The 16,182-nt window shown below is 45.2% G+C and overlaps 1 protein-coding gene across 1 annotated transcript in view; it reads left to right on the top strand.

The window, feature by feature from the left end:
* Nucleotides 1–16,182, top strand: part of LOC147732516 (carotenoid-cleaving dioxygenase, mitochondrial-like) — a 711,267-nt gene that overhangs the window by 350,202 nt on the left and 344,883 nt on the right. The window contains exons 3-4 of the mRNA XM_086958817.1: nucleotides 5,478–5,593; nucleotides 6,263–6,365. Of these exons, the coding sequence (XP_086814943.1) occupies nucleotides 5,478–5,593; nucleotides 6,263–6,365 (219 nt within the window). The remainder of the gene's footprint in view (nucleotides 1–5,477; nucleotides 5,594–6,262; nucleotides 6,366–16,182) is intronic.

The raw sequence follows: 16,182 nt of genomic DNA, 5'->3' as shown, positions 1-16,182 counted from the left end.
CCATGCTTCTTGGGGAGAATCCACATAGTGCGTGTTTGTATCCAGGATAATGCACAATCGGGCTGGGAACACCAGGGAGTATTAGAGTCCCTCTTCCCGCAGAGCCGTCTTGACCGCTGTGTAAAAGGCGTGCCTCCTTTGAACCTCCATCATATAGTCCGGGAATAGCATGACCATGGCATTGTCCACTGTGAAGGGGCTACCTGCTCTTGCCTTTTGTAGCAACAATTCCCTGTCGCGAAAATGGAGCAAGCGGGCCACCACCGGTCTCGGGGGCCTCCCTGGGGCTAGTGGACGGCCAGCACTCTATGGGCCCCCTCAAGCGTATAAAAGGCTGTAAGTCCTTCCGGAGCCACTACGTTCCAGAACCATGATTCCAGGAAAGACACCATGTCTCCCCCTTCTGTTCCACGACCCTTACGTTATTCCTTTGGTTGCGGCCCTCTGCATCTTCGGCCCTACGTTCCAGTGTCTACACCCTATCCGTTAAGGCCTGCACTTGCTGCGCCACGTCCTTATGCCCTGGTGCTATTTCCGTGATGTCGAGTTCTGCTTTCTTGACCCTCTTAGAAAGTTTCTTGTGCTCGTTCCACAATAGGCCAAGTCCCACTGCAACCATGCTAATGTCCTGATGCGCCTTTGTGTCGGCTATGGCAGCCAGGATCTGTTGTAGTTGCCGCTGCACTGGGTCATCCGGGATACTTCTCGCTGGTTCCTGCATTCCTTCTTCCAGAGGAACCCCTGCCAGATGGCCTCTAGGCTTGCTCATGACTGCAAGGATTCCTCCCGCCCCCGCCGCTACACTCCTCGCGCTCTGCTGAGGGCCCTGCAGGGTCGGCACTAATTCACCCCCTCGCGCAGTAAGGGCCGTGGTTCTGTCTCGTGCAGCAGGGACTTGGGCCCGGTCCACACAGCACTGCAATAGGGGCTATAGAGCAGGGGGCAGGTCGTACCCCTCTCCGAACACTCCACAATCACAGTCCGCTAGCCAGAGGACTCAATCACTTCCGCACCATCACCGGCTCTGGGGCACCAGCAGGACCCTAATCATGCCATCCAGTAGAGGGCCCTGCGCCTCCCAGGCGCTCAATCTTACTCCCAAATAGCTAGTTGGCGTTCTCGCAGTCCAATGTAAGCAGGCGCACCAGGGGTCCACTCCGGATTGTGGTGCAGTGCAACAGCCGATTTTCAGGCCCTTCAGTGACCGCTGGTCTCTACCAAATTGTCAAGCGTCCACTCCAATGCCTCTTCCAGTTGTCAACGCGGTCCCTCCCTCACTGGTGGCCCACCAATACTCAGTCTCTGCCCTAGCTCGGGCTCCCAGTAGGGATTTTGCTCAACGCGGGAGGGCTCCCCAGGGAATCCAGCCCACAGGTCACGACCGCTGTCCAGGGCCAGGGGCAGGGGGTCCCCAGCACAGTTCCTTTGAGTCCCCTGCCCTGTGTACCTTCAGCGACCCATCAGCTCGCTCTCCTCCACCGGGGCGCCCGTGTAGGCACCGAGACCAAGCAATATCCCCGGCCCCTCTATCAGGGACCCAGGAAGCTCCCGAACTCGTTTGGGCCTCCGGCCGTCATGCAGTTTGCGTCCGTCTGGCTGCCATCGGCAACCCACATACAGTGCTCTCCAGTCAGCAGGCAGTCCTCCACGTTGTGTCGGGGGGGAGAATCGGGACTCGGTTGCCCTTCACACTTCTGTGTCTCCTTTCCCTGTGAAGCCGACAGCCACCACCCGTGCTATGCCGCGCTGGCACGATAGCACCCGCATCTCCCACAATTCCGGCCCTCAAAGCTCCACAGCCACCTCATCACTCGGCATTTTTCACTCGGCAGCCATTTTGTGGAATCTCGGCATCACAGAGCCGCCTCTCAGCCCTCACTGGATCTCTGCCGGGCAGTTTCTCTCGCTCCTTCCGAACCTCGCCGCTGGTGCTCAGCCCCTTCAGGGGGCTCGATGACGCAAAATTCTGCCCCGGCCGTGCATGGAGTAGGATAATAGCGAGGCTGATGAGGAGCTCTATGCTCACGCATTCGCCATCACTGCCATGCCCCTGTACACAACAGACTGTTATGCAGCAAGCTGCTGGCAGGGGTCATTAACCAGGACTTGCAGAAAGCTATACAGATTCTTTACAGCAAATCATAGATAACAATAAAATGTTTTATTAGCTCTTTCCTCTTTGATCACATTTGTACAAATATGGGACTGTAATAGGCATCTTTTAGCACCCTCATTTTAGCCTTAACACACCAGACCTGGACCCTTGGCTCATAAAATCTAAATCTTTCCCCCTAAAATTGCTGGCAAATACAATATGCCAATGATAATGCAGCACTTGACTTGACTGCATGTGAATTGGTTTACATAGGACCTAAAATATGCTTGATAGAATAATGCTAATAAGTTGGCATTGAACACAAGTACATCTAAGATTTTAATATTTTCGAGAAATGTGAATTTGTGGTACCTGGACGATCAGCAGTAAAACACAAAATTCCACTTTTACTTGTAATTAATTGGGAATATGGCTAACAGATCTGAGGACTTAAGATATTATCCAGCAAAACTTAATTTGAGGTGTTCATCCCTTACTTGTGCTCTCTATAAAATATATGGTAGACTGGAAATTGCTTCCGCTCAAACTAAATTGACAGTAGGTAAGATAAAAGGTCTTCCTTTGCTTCGTGCAACCTTTATAGAAAGATTTTAACCTTCTATATTTCACCTAACATGCCACCTCAGATTGGAGTTTGTTCTACAGAGACATGATTTAGCCAGTATGGCTTCATATATTTAGCTGTGCATCTGTCTCTGGTCAGCTGACCAAAGTTACCTAAAGAGCTTAGGGCCAGATGTAGGTAATCTCAATTTACCTATTCTTAAATAACGAATTTTACCGATTCGGTATTTAAGAATGGGTAAATGGGATGTGGGTAATTTTTCGTTAAAAATTACCGAATCAGTAAGTTTCGGTAATTACCGAATCGGTATTTACCGATTCGGTAATTGCCATTCATTCCTATGGGCCTAGAGGCCTCTAGGCCCATAGGAATAAATGGCAATTACCGAATCGGTAAATACCGATTCGGTAATTACCGAAACTTACTGATTCGGTCATTTTTAACGAAAAATTACCCACATCCCATTTACCCATTCTGAAATAACGAATCGGTAAAAGGTTGAAGGGTGGCAGGGTGTCACTTTGACACCCTGTTGCATCCCTCAATTGTGTATGGATGCACATGTGGCACACATACATGCCCTAAGGGCATGTATGTCTGCCACATTGCACTGTTGGAAAAGCAAAAAAAATGCTTTTTCAAAGGTTTTCATTATTTACCACCAACTTGTAGTTGGTGGTAAATAACGAATCCTTAACTGAGGAATGCACTAACTTGAGTGCTCCCTACATCCTGGATTCGGTAATTTACCGAATCGGTATGTTAAGAATTTGGTATTTTACCGAATCCTTAAATTACAGATTCAGTAAAATACTGAATCCTAAAAAAATGCCACCTACATCTAAAAAGCCCAATACCGGTCGGTAACGGCCGAAATTCGGTCATTTCGGCCGTTACCGACCGGTATTGGGCGACCTACATCTGGCCCTCAGTGTGGAATTATATGCAGAACTGCAGATCTCAATTCCTGGGCATAACATCTAGATCTCTTGCTTGTTAGCTGGAACTATTGCATCTTTGCCTAAACAATAAACTCTGACACAATTTGAAACATTTATTTCTTATCAACTAATAATAAAGGACCAGATGTAGGAAGGCTATTACCGGTCGGTAACAGCCGAAATTAACACATTTTGGCCAATACCGACTGGTATTAGGCTTTTCTGATGTAGGGGCCGAAATTAAGGATTAGGTAATTTACTGAATCGGTAATTTAAGGAATCAGTAAATTACCGATTTCTTAAATACCGATTCGGTAAATTACCGAATTCATAATCTAGGGAGCACTTAAATGAGTGCTTATCCCATGTTAGTATTCGTTATTTACCACCAACTACAAGTTGGGGCATGTATGTCTGCAACATGTGCACCCATACACAATTGAGGGGTGCAACAGGGTGTCATAGTGACTCCCTGCCACCCTCAATGTTTTCCCCTTTTTACCGAATCAGTATTTACCGATTCGGTAATTGCCATTCATTCCTATGGGCCTCCAGACCCATAGGAATGAATGGCAATTACCGAATCGGTAAATACCGATTTTTACAGATTCGGTAAAATTTACCGAAAAATGACCTACATACTATTTACCTATTCTTAAATACCGAATCGGTAAAATTCGGATTTTAAGAATAGGTAAATAGTATTTACCTACATCTGGCCCAAAGTCAGGAATCTTAGATTATGATGACTTTGCAATAAAGAAATTATCTCTTTATATTATTGTCTCTCTTTACATTATACCGCTGCAAGGTTATATGGAGAAGCAAACACCATGAGCCATAAAATAACATGCCTAAGATTTCTTCAGTTTACAATCCTAGTATGTAAGAGAATTAACTTTATTTATAAACTAGAACAATATAAATGCAGATTACCCAACACTGAAACTGCCCCTTCTTTGTAAAGAAATTGAAAGTGAATGCCAGTTTTGGCCTGGGCCCTTGTTTTTAAAAGCTTTTGTATTCAAAACTGCCAAGAAGAAGAAATTGGGCAGTGTTTAAACTGTGATATCCCAAATGTTTTCCCAGAGTGTAAACTACTTTTTAACAGTCAGTAGAAGGCCCTAATGTATATTAATATACAGCTGTAGACAAGTGACCATGTATATGTTTTTGTTTAGAGATTTCTTTTTCAGCTATGACTTCTTATTAATGATGTTGCTTTGTGATCAATTCGTGTATCAAAAGCTTGACTGCAAATGAGTTTTACACTAAATCGGCTTACCTGATTTACTATGCCCTTTAAATTTTGTACAACTGCTAAATTCGGTAAACCAACTGTTACATTGTTTTAATTTGTATAATGCTTTGAATTATTTGTGCTATAAATCTAATCTCTCTAATTTGAATTTTGCTACTCTGCATGGCTAAATATATACTTTGCCAATCCCTACCATCTTACATGCTGAAATGTACACAGGTTCCTTAAACATTCTTGAAGTCAGTTCATTTCCTTGGGGACTGTGTTTTTTTCAAGTGCAAGTAAAAGTTACTTTTATTAACTTTTAATGACAACATCAATATGGTGCTTTGGTCTATCAATGAATTTAAAGCATTCCAAAACAGTGATTCCTTAGGAACATTTTACTGCAAATGCCTACTTCACAAAACATAGAACTTGTTATCTGATAAAATGTTCTAACAATGAAAGGTTTCAGAAAACTGAAATCGATGTATACAGTAGATTTAGCTAGTTTTTTGATTATCTAGGCTTTTAGCAATTCCGGTCTTTTGGTACTCGTTGACTAGTCTCCTCCAGAAGGCTGAACTGTAACTAGATTTTCATTTATTTCAGGATCCACAGACAATGCAATTGTAAATTACACCTCTTACAAAGGCGACTATTATGTTAGCACTGAGACCAACTTTATGTTTAGAGTGGATCCTAAGACACTGGAAACCAAGGATAAGGTATTAAATATTTACTGCTTTTAATTACTAAATTAAACAATTACTGTGATGTTAATTTGGTTATACTGTTGCCTCAAAATAGAATTTGTATTGTATCTCTGCTGACAGTGCTAAAAAGAGAGGTATTGAGAAATTCCCACACATTGGAAATAATTTGCTTTGCTTCCAGTATCAATGGCAGTAATAGGTAATTTCATTTAGCTATACTTACACCTATTAAAGGAAAACTCTGATAATTCTTAATTTGAACCTTAATAATTCAATAAGCCCTTTTGGTCATTTTTACACCCATAAAAGTCCCCAAAAAAGAATGATACGAGCCAGAAAGTTAATAACCACCATAGACTGCAATGTACCTAAATTATAGTGTACTTATTTAGAGGCTTGTGTCCAATTATTTTCCTTTCAAAGTCTCCCTTGAGTCCCTCGTCCAACTTGCTGTGTCCAGATTGTGACTCCTCCATATGAATGCATCTCAACTTCCAGAAATAAGAAATAATATTCAAAATGATATGCATTGAATTGTATCACTATCTCTGGAAATAGATAAATTGAAGCTCTGGCACATGTAGGAAATGCTTCAAATAAGTCATAATTTTCTTTAATTTAATTCACCCCATTGTCATATCCGGTTAAATAATCCTTTTACAAAAATGTATTTACTTGCAGGTGGACTGGAGCAAATTTATCGCTGTGAACGGGGCTACAGCACATCCACATTATGATCCAGATGGGACTGTGTTCAACATGGGCAACTCGTATGGCAAGCACGGTAGGCCTTTGTGTTGTACACAGTGCTGGAAAGTAGAGGGATTGCACCAGATGCTGGTTCTGGTTCAGCTATTTCTGGTTCGGATCTGGGGTCTGTCCAACAAAGGGAAACATATTGCGTTTTTTCTGGTATCATTTTTGCAACACCTTGACACATTCAACAGTGCCTGCACGTTGTCTGCATTCCGCTCTGAGGAGCAAAGTACATACGTCAAGGGGGCTTTCTGAATTTAGATTTAATCTGGGCCCAAAACAAAGGCCTGATTTTAAAGGCCATGAGCCATCCTTTGCTCGTATCAATCTGACTTGCAGCCATCTGGAGCCTAACACCTAGATGCCAATGCAAAGGAAGGAAACAAAAACAAACAGCTTGTTACCATGTCACAAGTACTTGAGAGAAACTAATGGAGGCAGGTTTTTAACTTTGTTCATCTGCCTGTGTGAGATCTGCTTGCACTGTAAGCATGCAAAATGTATCTGCCTGTATGAGCAACCACACAAATATTGATCTAAATGGCACCTACACATTTTTTATTCACTTCTTTTATAGCACTACTCATCCCAGTGTAGGGTGTCACAGTGCTTTACATCACACACAGAGGCACAATACATCATACAAGTGTGTTAATCAATGTACAGGAAATGTTACATAAGAGAATGAGAGTTATAAAGTGTAGTATTCTCATATCATTCATACTTGTAGATATTATGTGCTAAAAGTGAATGGTGGGAGGAACAATAAGTCAGCAATTGTATTGCCTCTACTAACTAGAATTTATACTTCCCAAATGAACCCTTCTTTTCAATGTTTACAATAACAACAGATTGAGACAAACACAGTAAGGATCTAGCCCCATGACTTACGATTTGCATGCAGGTCCTCGATGCCGGTAAATAGGTCACTTTGCTATATTAGAAGGTTTGCTGCTTATGAACTGAAAGTGACAAAATTATCTCAGCATCAAAAGCAGTTGCCCACTTGCCCATCTAAGTAAAATACCAATCTGCAAATCTGCATGTTACACGATGTGCAGGCACATTCACCTTATTTGTTACTTTATGAGTCAAAGCTGTGCCTGGACAAAACACAGAACTCTGTGAAAACTGTATTAACCACTAGAGTTAGCTTGCCACTAATATAATCCCTTCAGATTGACTGAGTGCACAATGATCCCTTCAGCAGATGCTTTAAACCTGTAAAATAGTTTTAAATGCAGCCAGTTTGTTACCAATTAAGTAATCTAGAACAAAATTACTGTAGCATATGTCCTTATTGCCCATTCCTCCTTTTCCTTTCCTTTGACACATCTTGACCCCAATGAATGGGTTCCCAGAGTATATTTTTCCAGTTCCAGCACTGGCTCTACAGCATAAACTCCTGAATATTTCTAGAAGAGCAATCCTGTGCACATGCAAATGTAGTGCGTAGTCCTAGTGTAAGGACTTGTAAGCACGCTGAGAGAAATGTTTTGCGTCAAAGTTCAAAAAATGCCAAAATACAAAGGTTCATGTGGGTGAAAGTTGTTTATAAGTCAATTGTTGGTCAGTACAGAAAAATAGTAGCCAGCCGACACGTGTTGTCACACTGTGAAGGAGATGTGACTCATCAGGGCTGAAAGGGTACGGTAATATCGAGATCGTGGTGGCAGAACTGGTGGTGCCAGCCACGTTTGTATAGATTATGAGTAGAGTATCGCCAGAGCCCTGCTCATCTAGCAGGAGCTAAAGTCTAGGACGTGTGTGTCCGGAGCTTCATGGAGGTGTCTGAGGCAGGGAGAGTGCACCCGATCCGTGCGTCCGTAGGTCGTGCGAGGTCCGGGTCGTATGTTGGCATGTATGCGAATCGGGCTACAGCAGCCAGGGGTGGGTGTCTGGGAGAGTCAGAGGGAGCTGGCAGTGCTTACATGGTGGATATGTGAGTCAAGTAAGGAACATCCAGGCAGTTAATAAACTATTTCCTACAGGGTATTTCTCCCTTCTTTGTAGTAGTGCAGGTAATATTTTGATAGGAGTGTGAAATAGTAATAGGGAGGCAGGGAGCAGAGGTGTATGCTCTCACTGGTACAGCTGCACAGGGGCTCAGAAGCCAGAGGGTCCCACTCACCCTTGACTAGTGCTGTATTTCATTCCTGGAGCAGCAAACAGGGGGTGGGTATTTTCCTTACTTGGACTATGGCATTAGCCCTTGGCACCCTTGCTACGGTGAGTCATCCACATACAGGGAAAGAAAGTGAATTTTTAAAAGCTGTAGAGGAGGGTCTGTGCAAATTCAGTCATCTGCATTGATCCACTGATGTAAAGTCCCTAAGGACTCCATTCTGGTCAGGACCCGAACTTCACCTTCAACAACAAATAATGCTCTCAAATTCTGTTATCTGTTCTAAACAATAATAGCATAAATGTCATCTACCCTTATCAACTACCCTTACACTCAGCAAGTGGTGACTCTAAGCCAGGCCAACTCCCCTTCTTCCCACCTTAGGGACGGCCTGGAGGCAGTTGCCTCCTGGATGACCACGTCCTGTCTCAAATTAAATGGAGACAAAACGGAGCTAATGTTGGTGGGCCACCGCCCCCACACCAACATCGAACATCTCTGGCCCCCATGCCTCGGTCCACCTATGGCCCCCAAAGACTCCATCAAAAGCTTGGGCGTCTGGCTAGACAGTTCCCTTAACTTTAAGCAACAAGCAGCAAAACTCTCCGCCACCTGCTTCGGTCTACTTAGACTGATACGAAAAATCACCCCCCTACTTCCATTAATTGCAAGGAAAATTATGATCCAGGGCTTAATTCTATCTCGCCTGGATTTTGGTAACCCCCTCTATTTGGGAGCCCCACAGTCCACCCTAAACAAACTACAGGTGGTCCAAAACTGCGCTGCCCGCACCCTTCTTCTAATCCCCGTCACACTTCAGTTAAGGAAGAACTCAGGAACCTACAGTGGCTCCCTGTCAGAGACCGAGTTGCATTTAAGTCCCTCTGCATTGCGCACAGAGCTTTTTGGAAAACCGGTGCCCCCATTAATCACTCACTAGTCACCCCCTACCTACCCATCAGACAACTCAGATCCACTCTCTCACACCTACTTACAGTGCCCCGAATCAAGAGGGCAAGGTGTGACGGACGTTCCTTTGGATACAATGCGGCAAAACTTTGGAACGCCCTGCCTTTACAACTACGCAGGGAACCCAATCTACTGTCCTTCAGGAAAGGCCTAAAAACCGAGCTTTTCAAAATCTAGCACCTGCTCCCTGCACCTTCCACGCGTCTGTTCACAGCGCTAGGACGCCTCCGGGTAACTACCGCGCTCTATAAATACTCATTCCATTCCATTCCTTATCGTTCAGAGAACTGAGAGAGTGCCAGGTCATTCGGATAATGACTCAGCTATAACACCTGATGCAACACCCAGTCTTGAACACATGTTCCCTTATCAGTATGTCAGGGCCATCAAAAAACATCCCTGGATAATTCATCAAAGAGGTGTAGTTTAAATTGATGCCCCCTCATCTCCCATCTCCCAGTGGCGGCTTGTGAAGTTTGAGAGTGGTGAGGCTGGGCTACATGCACTGAGACAGCGTTGGAGTTCACTTTAAGGGGACACAGCATTTTTTGGGGGGCCAGTGGCCATTTTCAGTACAAATCTTTCTTAACAAACAAGCGTCTCTACCTTGGGCACCACAGAGTGTAGACTATTTCCAAACAAGCTTTCAATGAGGACCATCCTAAGGCACCATTAGCTGGAGACCACCAAGTGAGGGATTGGGAATGGGCACCTCACACCGACTCCACATAGTACATTGCTACTAAAGTTAGCTCCTATAGTAGGCCCATCCTGAGAGGTCACATAAGCTTCTGTTTACTGAACCCACATCAAGGTGAGGCCTTTTTAGGTCTCGGAGCGAAGGCTGGCTTGCCAGCCGGAAGTCGGAGATTTTATGTGTTTGAGTAAGGGGGATTGAACCCGCCTCTCTCCTCCATTCTCTTCCATTGGCTGGCTTCTTAAACGGAGGCCAGCCATTGAAGGAGAAGGGAGTCACTCCAAACAAGCCCCGTCTCTTTCGGATTCGGGGGCGTAAGTTTTGCTGTTCTTTCGATTGTGACGTCATCCGTCACTCAGAAGCCAAAACACGCCCCTGATTCCGAAAATTTCGGAAGCTTGCGGCCGCCATTTTTTTTTCGCAGTAGAGATCGGGGAGGGATAGCTGGCCTTCCGGAGTTTCTTTGCGTGTCTTTAATGTTTTTGCATCTTAGGCTGGTGTAAAATTCCTCCCAGGACACGTGTGATCACAGCGGCCTCTTTGTGATGTGCTCGGCTGGTCGGGGCGTGGCCGGTGTCTTCGGGCCGCAGTGGAGTTTAGGGGTCCCCTAACATACGCACGTCTCTCTCCTGTGCCGGTGCAGCGCTCCCCCGGCTGGCAGCAGAGGCGGCGCTCTCACCTCTCCAGCCCGTCATGGGTTAATCGTGGCTGGGAGGGGGAGGGGTGTGCTCGGCTCTGCCCCCCTGCTCCTCTCCCAGTGTGGCACAGCGCGCTCGGGGCTGCTGAGTGAGAAGACCCAGCAGTGCCCGTCGAGCAGCCCCACACGGGCATGGCAGAGGAGAGATGAAGGTGTCCGCGTGCAACGTTACCCTCTGCCCCCTCCCCAAGACCCCCCCCCCTCCCCCGGGAGCACCCGACCTAGGAAGCCACTGGCTTGGAGACGGCACAAGGTAGGCATCAGCCACCTAGAGAACGACGTGTTTGACTTTGTGTGTGGCTAGCGCTCCGTGCGTGGAAGATGCTTCAAGGTGCTTATTTGTGGAAGTAGCTAACAGATCGCACGGTTTTTGTCACTTGTAGCAGTACTCATTTGCAAAGCAAAAGAACTGGCGATAGATGGCTGCCCCACACTGTTTCCGATGCCGGTGAGGTGGCGTTGCATTTCAGAGATGGAAGTCACCCCTTGCCAAGTGCTAATAGCGCCGCGCGTTGGTTCCCATGTGTACCTTTTGCATTCTGCTGTGGTTTTACATGCCCTATCAAAAAAAGCAGGACTACAAGTACCAGAATGCACTTTAAACACCGGGACTGCTAGTGCGAATATCATGACTGGCTTATCTCCTCCGTCTAGGTATCCGATAACTTGTGTTTTTTGACTCTGCCCTTTTGTTCCTTCCACATACCTCAGTGGCAGGCTGTAGGCTAACTACCCAGCGTGTTCGTCCATTCCCCAGCGCTATTTTTGTGTTAACGAGGAGCTTAACGAGAACAGCATGGCCTGCGTGTTTGTTTTGGTGACAAAAGTCACATTTTTACTGCCTCCTGTCTTGGTTTGCAGCAGCCCCCTTGCTTTCTTCTGCTTTCCTGCCCGGTGGAGCTGTTAGCCCCGTGCGCTCCTTTTACTGCGCGGGTTTATTTACCATATAAAGCCATGCGCCCTGGTAACTCTTGCTTCTACAGGGAGCAGAGCGCCCGGGACTCAAGCATGGTGCACACGGGCTGTACACACCCACCCCCGCCCCCTGCCCGGGACCGGTGACCTTCAGAGTGCAGTTGACGTGGATTAGGGGATTTGGCCGATAAGACATTTACTTGGCTTGTGTTCTTTAGGAAACCTGCATTCCGCCTCTTCCCCTTGGCTTGCGTTTTTTTGTGTCCATTTCAGCCTCCTTGGAAGCCTCGAGACAAAACAAACACCCCTCGCTCGCAGCACTGCCAGTCTGCTCTGCCCCCGGGGGCTTAATCCGGTTCAAAGATGACCTGGTTCACCCAAGCACTAATGGCTGAAAGTTTACTTTGTTCATTTAGAAGTTCCAAATGTGTAAAATACGACAAAAATGGTTATTTAGACCAGAAAAATAGGTTGGCAGTAAAGGAACGGGTATAGAAAATGTTCTGCTTCTCTGGTAAAGCGCTTTAACATAACATTTTATATGTGGTTATTTTAACCCACGTAAAGTTTGTACTCTTTTTAACAACATTTAACAGATTAAAAGGCCGACTTCGTAGAGATTTGAATCTGTAACCTGCGGGTCTCGTCAGCGAGTGCTTAGCTCGCTGAGCTACCTAATTCGGTAGTCCAGGCTGTTTCCTTTATAGAGCCCCTGGGGGTGCCCAGGAGTAGGAGTCACTTGAATTCATTAAGGGGGAGGTGGGTTCTACTGCTTGCTGCCTGTTTCCTGGTACAGCCTGCAGATCTTGTCTGTGATTTGTGTTTAAATGTGAGCTCTTGCGACAAAGTTGTAAACCTGATTGATTTGTTTTCGCTGTCTGAAGTTTTTTACACGTCATTGTTTGTCTTTGATGTGATTTGCGACCTTTGAGACACGCCTGGGCCCCCAGGCCTGTATCTCCTGGCCCCGGGCCTCTGTAGACAGTTCACAGGGGCGCTTTTGTCTCTCAACAATAACCCCAGAAGGAGCCCCCGTAGGGGTCAAACAACCCAAAACGTAATATAGTTGTCTGGGGGCCGCGCTTCCGACCACAAGATGGAAATGTGAGCACATACCGGGTGATGTCACTTGGTGAGGAGCCCCCCCATCCGTGTCATGAGTGGTGAGGCGTGGGGGTCTGGACCTGTGGGCTACTGTGGGGTCTGCGCAGGGTTCAGCTGCTAATGCCAGGTGTTGTGCCAAGGTAGATCCTATTTGATCCTGGCTGCTGCCGACGCTTAGTGTCTCGCCTTTGTTCTGGTGCACATCTCTGAATGGACACTCCCGGCCCTGTGGGTGTAAGGTACTCTAAGGAAGGCTTCAGCTTTTATAACGGAGTCCGCCGTGTTTTATTATCCTGATAAAGTGATGCAGGGAGACAGCCTGGTACTCATTTTAGGTTTCACCTGTATAACACTTGCACTGTGCTTGAGAAAACGATTGTGTTTAATATAAACCTACAAGGGACTTATATCCTGCCTCACTCTCTCACTATAGAATACTTCCTCTTTCACTTTTTACTACTCGCTCTCTAATACTCTTTACTAATAACTCTCTCCTACTCACTATCAACTACTCACTCTACTACTTGTTTTGATTGTGTTTTTCAAACATTTGCAGACACATTTTCCCATGTATGACATTAAATACAGGCATGCAAACAGGTGTTTGAGAAAGGGAAGCCGGCTATCTCCGGACAGTTAGTGTTTTACATTTTTCATGAATACACTGAGTCAATTTACATTAAAATCACCTACTCTCTGCGTTGGTAAAAGTAAAACACTGTTTTTTCATGGCAGTACACGAAGAGTTTCAAGGAAGGCTTTTAGTCCTTGCTGGAGTACACTGAAGTCACATTCATGCCTGACAACCCTGGTTGGTTAAACTCATCTTTTGCATTTGACACGCTCCGCTGGCTGCTGGTGAAATGCACTTTGAATAATTCACCAGTGGAGAGAAAAACATATTATGTCTCCTCTCTTTGTTGTTTTATATTTAATGCGTTTGGCTGAGGATTGAATCTGTTCCTAGCTGGTATATTTACAAAAGTGTGTCAGTGGATGTAAAACCGTGCCCTGCATGGCTACTCTTTTTAAAGACCCTTCCACACTCACCTGGTGCCAGCTAACACAAGACGGCCTTTGGTACTTATTTTACACTACACTTATTTTAATGGGCATTCCTGGAAAATAGGGCCTGCGGTTGTGGTTGACTTTCGCTGTTTTTGGAGTACACACACACGCCTTATAACTCAGACATACATATATAAACACAGACTTCAACTGTCCGCCAGCCACACAGGCACACTATAAGTGGATGCACACATACACAAACATACATGCATAAATACACATATGCAGATTCCTATACACAGACCAAAGCACACTGCAGAAACAAAACACACATGCACACACAAACACACATAATACTCGAAATTGCAAAACTGGGCTTTGAAATTACCAGTACTGTTTGATTTCTCTGCAGCGTTTTAACGCAAACTGTTGACAAAAAGGCTAACTTTTTAATTATGTTTGACCTCCCCCCCCCCATTGTTGCCAGTTCCACAATGAACACCATCAATAGTTACTCTTTCTGTATTTTTGTTACGGGACAGCTAGTCTTTGTGAAACCATTTTAAAGTGGCTACAAGTAGTGAGAGTACACATGAATTGAACTTTCCTAGCTGGAAGCACAGGCGGTTGTCGTCACCACAGCTTTGCGTTTTAAAACGCAGTGGAAATCTTGTTTCAGCTAGGCTCTGTGTGTATGTGTGTGGGGCTCTGTGTGTGTGGGGGGCTCTGTGTGTGTCTGTGTGGGGCTCTGTGTGTGTGTGTATGGGGCTGTGTGTTTGTGTGTGTGTGTGGGGCTATCTGTGTGTGTGTGTGGGGCTCGGTGTGTTTGTGTGGGGCTCTGTGTGTGGGGCTCTGTGTGTGTGTGTGGGGCTCTCTGTGTGTGTGGGGCTCTGTGTGTGTGTGTGGGGGGGCTCTGTGTGTGGGGGGGCTCTGTGTGTGTGTGGCTCTGTGTGTGTGTGTGTGGCTGTGTGTGTGTGTCTTTGTGGCTCTGTGTGTGTGTGTGTGGCTCTGTGTGGATAGTTTTTTTGTAGGTGGCTCTATGTGTGGGTGTCTCTGTCTGTGTGAGGCTGGCTCTATGTAGGGGTGTAGCTATTGGCATTGTAAATGACAATGCCATTTCTTTAACGATTAAGCTATTGGCAATGTAAATGACAATGCCATTTATTTATGATTTTAAAAAAAGAAAAGAAATGTCATGAGCAATGCCAATAGCTTTACCTTTAATGATGCCGAGACCATTGCATTGTAAATGCTTGTTTTTAATGCAATGTTATGGTGGTAACTCTTGGACTACAACAAGACGCCCGGTTCTTGCAAGCCAGTACTGGGATGACTCACTCTGAGATCCAATCTTGGATGTTAACACCTGATTGGCATCTGACTCATTCTGAAAGAGTAGCAGGACCGCTCCTGCCATGAATACCCTTAGTGTAATGGAAAGAGGAAGGATTGTTGCTGAGAGTGACAAACAGTGAACCCTTGGGATGATGATACGGGAAGAAGAAGGAGAAAAAATCTGAGGAAAGCATAAACATTTGGGGGTTCCTTTGAAATCCCTTTTGAACCTGTGCAAAATAAAAGGTTGTTTGGAGGAGTAACAACAGTCAAAGAATATTGTGTGGTAGGACATAGAACACCTTTCGCATTATACATGGATTTTATCATTAACCATGTTCAGATGGTTATTGCACGGACTCAATAGGTCTACAAAAACAAATTAAATTATTTGAGCAAAAACGGTGTTCATACGTCGACGTTTCGGTCCCTGGTGGTCACACGGATCCTTGGGACCATCTTCAGGACAGATAGTTGCACAATACCATCTAATACATAAAAACTACAATACTCAATGTCAGTGCTAAAAATCAAGAACCTGTGACACAAAGAAAGACTGTACAGTGTGCTCACACTAGAAGGACAATAATGACCTACACAAGACTAAACAGACCATCAATGTGTAAACAGTGACCTAAATCTAATCAATAAAAAGTACCAATAAACCTATACCAGTATACTTACATATTTTAGTTGTTAATTGAATCACAATCTGAAATACAGAATCAGAAAATGCCACTGAATCAAGAGTGCCAATTTAAACAAAACCCAAATAGGCTTTCCCACTGGGTGGTACTCACATGTAAGATGGACTAACCAATCAGCCATCTATGAGACAAAGTGCAGAAAACCACCATAAATACCTAGTCGGAACCTATACAACTAATCTCTACCGTCACCAACACCACATGTGAGGTATAACAGCCTAGTAATCACTTATGTGTATTGGTTTGAGATGTGACCTGCAAAATGAAACGAATGCCAGATTAACATTT

The sequence above is a fragment of the Lissotriton vulgaris genome, chromosome 2_1 (assembly GCF_964263255.1).
Source record: "Lissotriton vulgaris chromosome 2_1, aLisVul1.2, whole genome shotgun sequence".
Taxonomy (NCBI): Eukaryota; Metazoa; Chordata; class Amphibia; order Caudata; family Salamandridae; genus Lissotriton; species Lissotriton vulgaris.
This window is presented reverse-complemented; position numbering and strand designations above follow the sequence as displayed.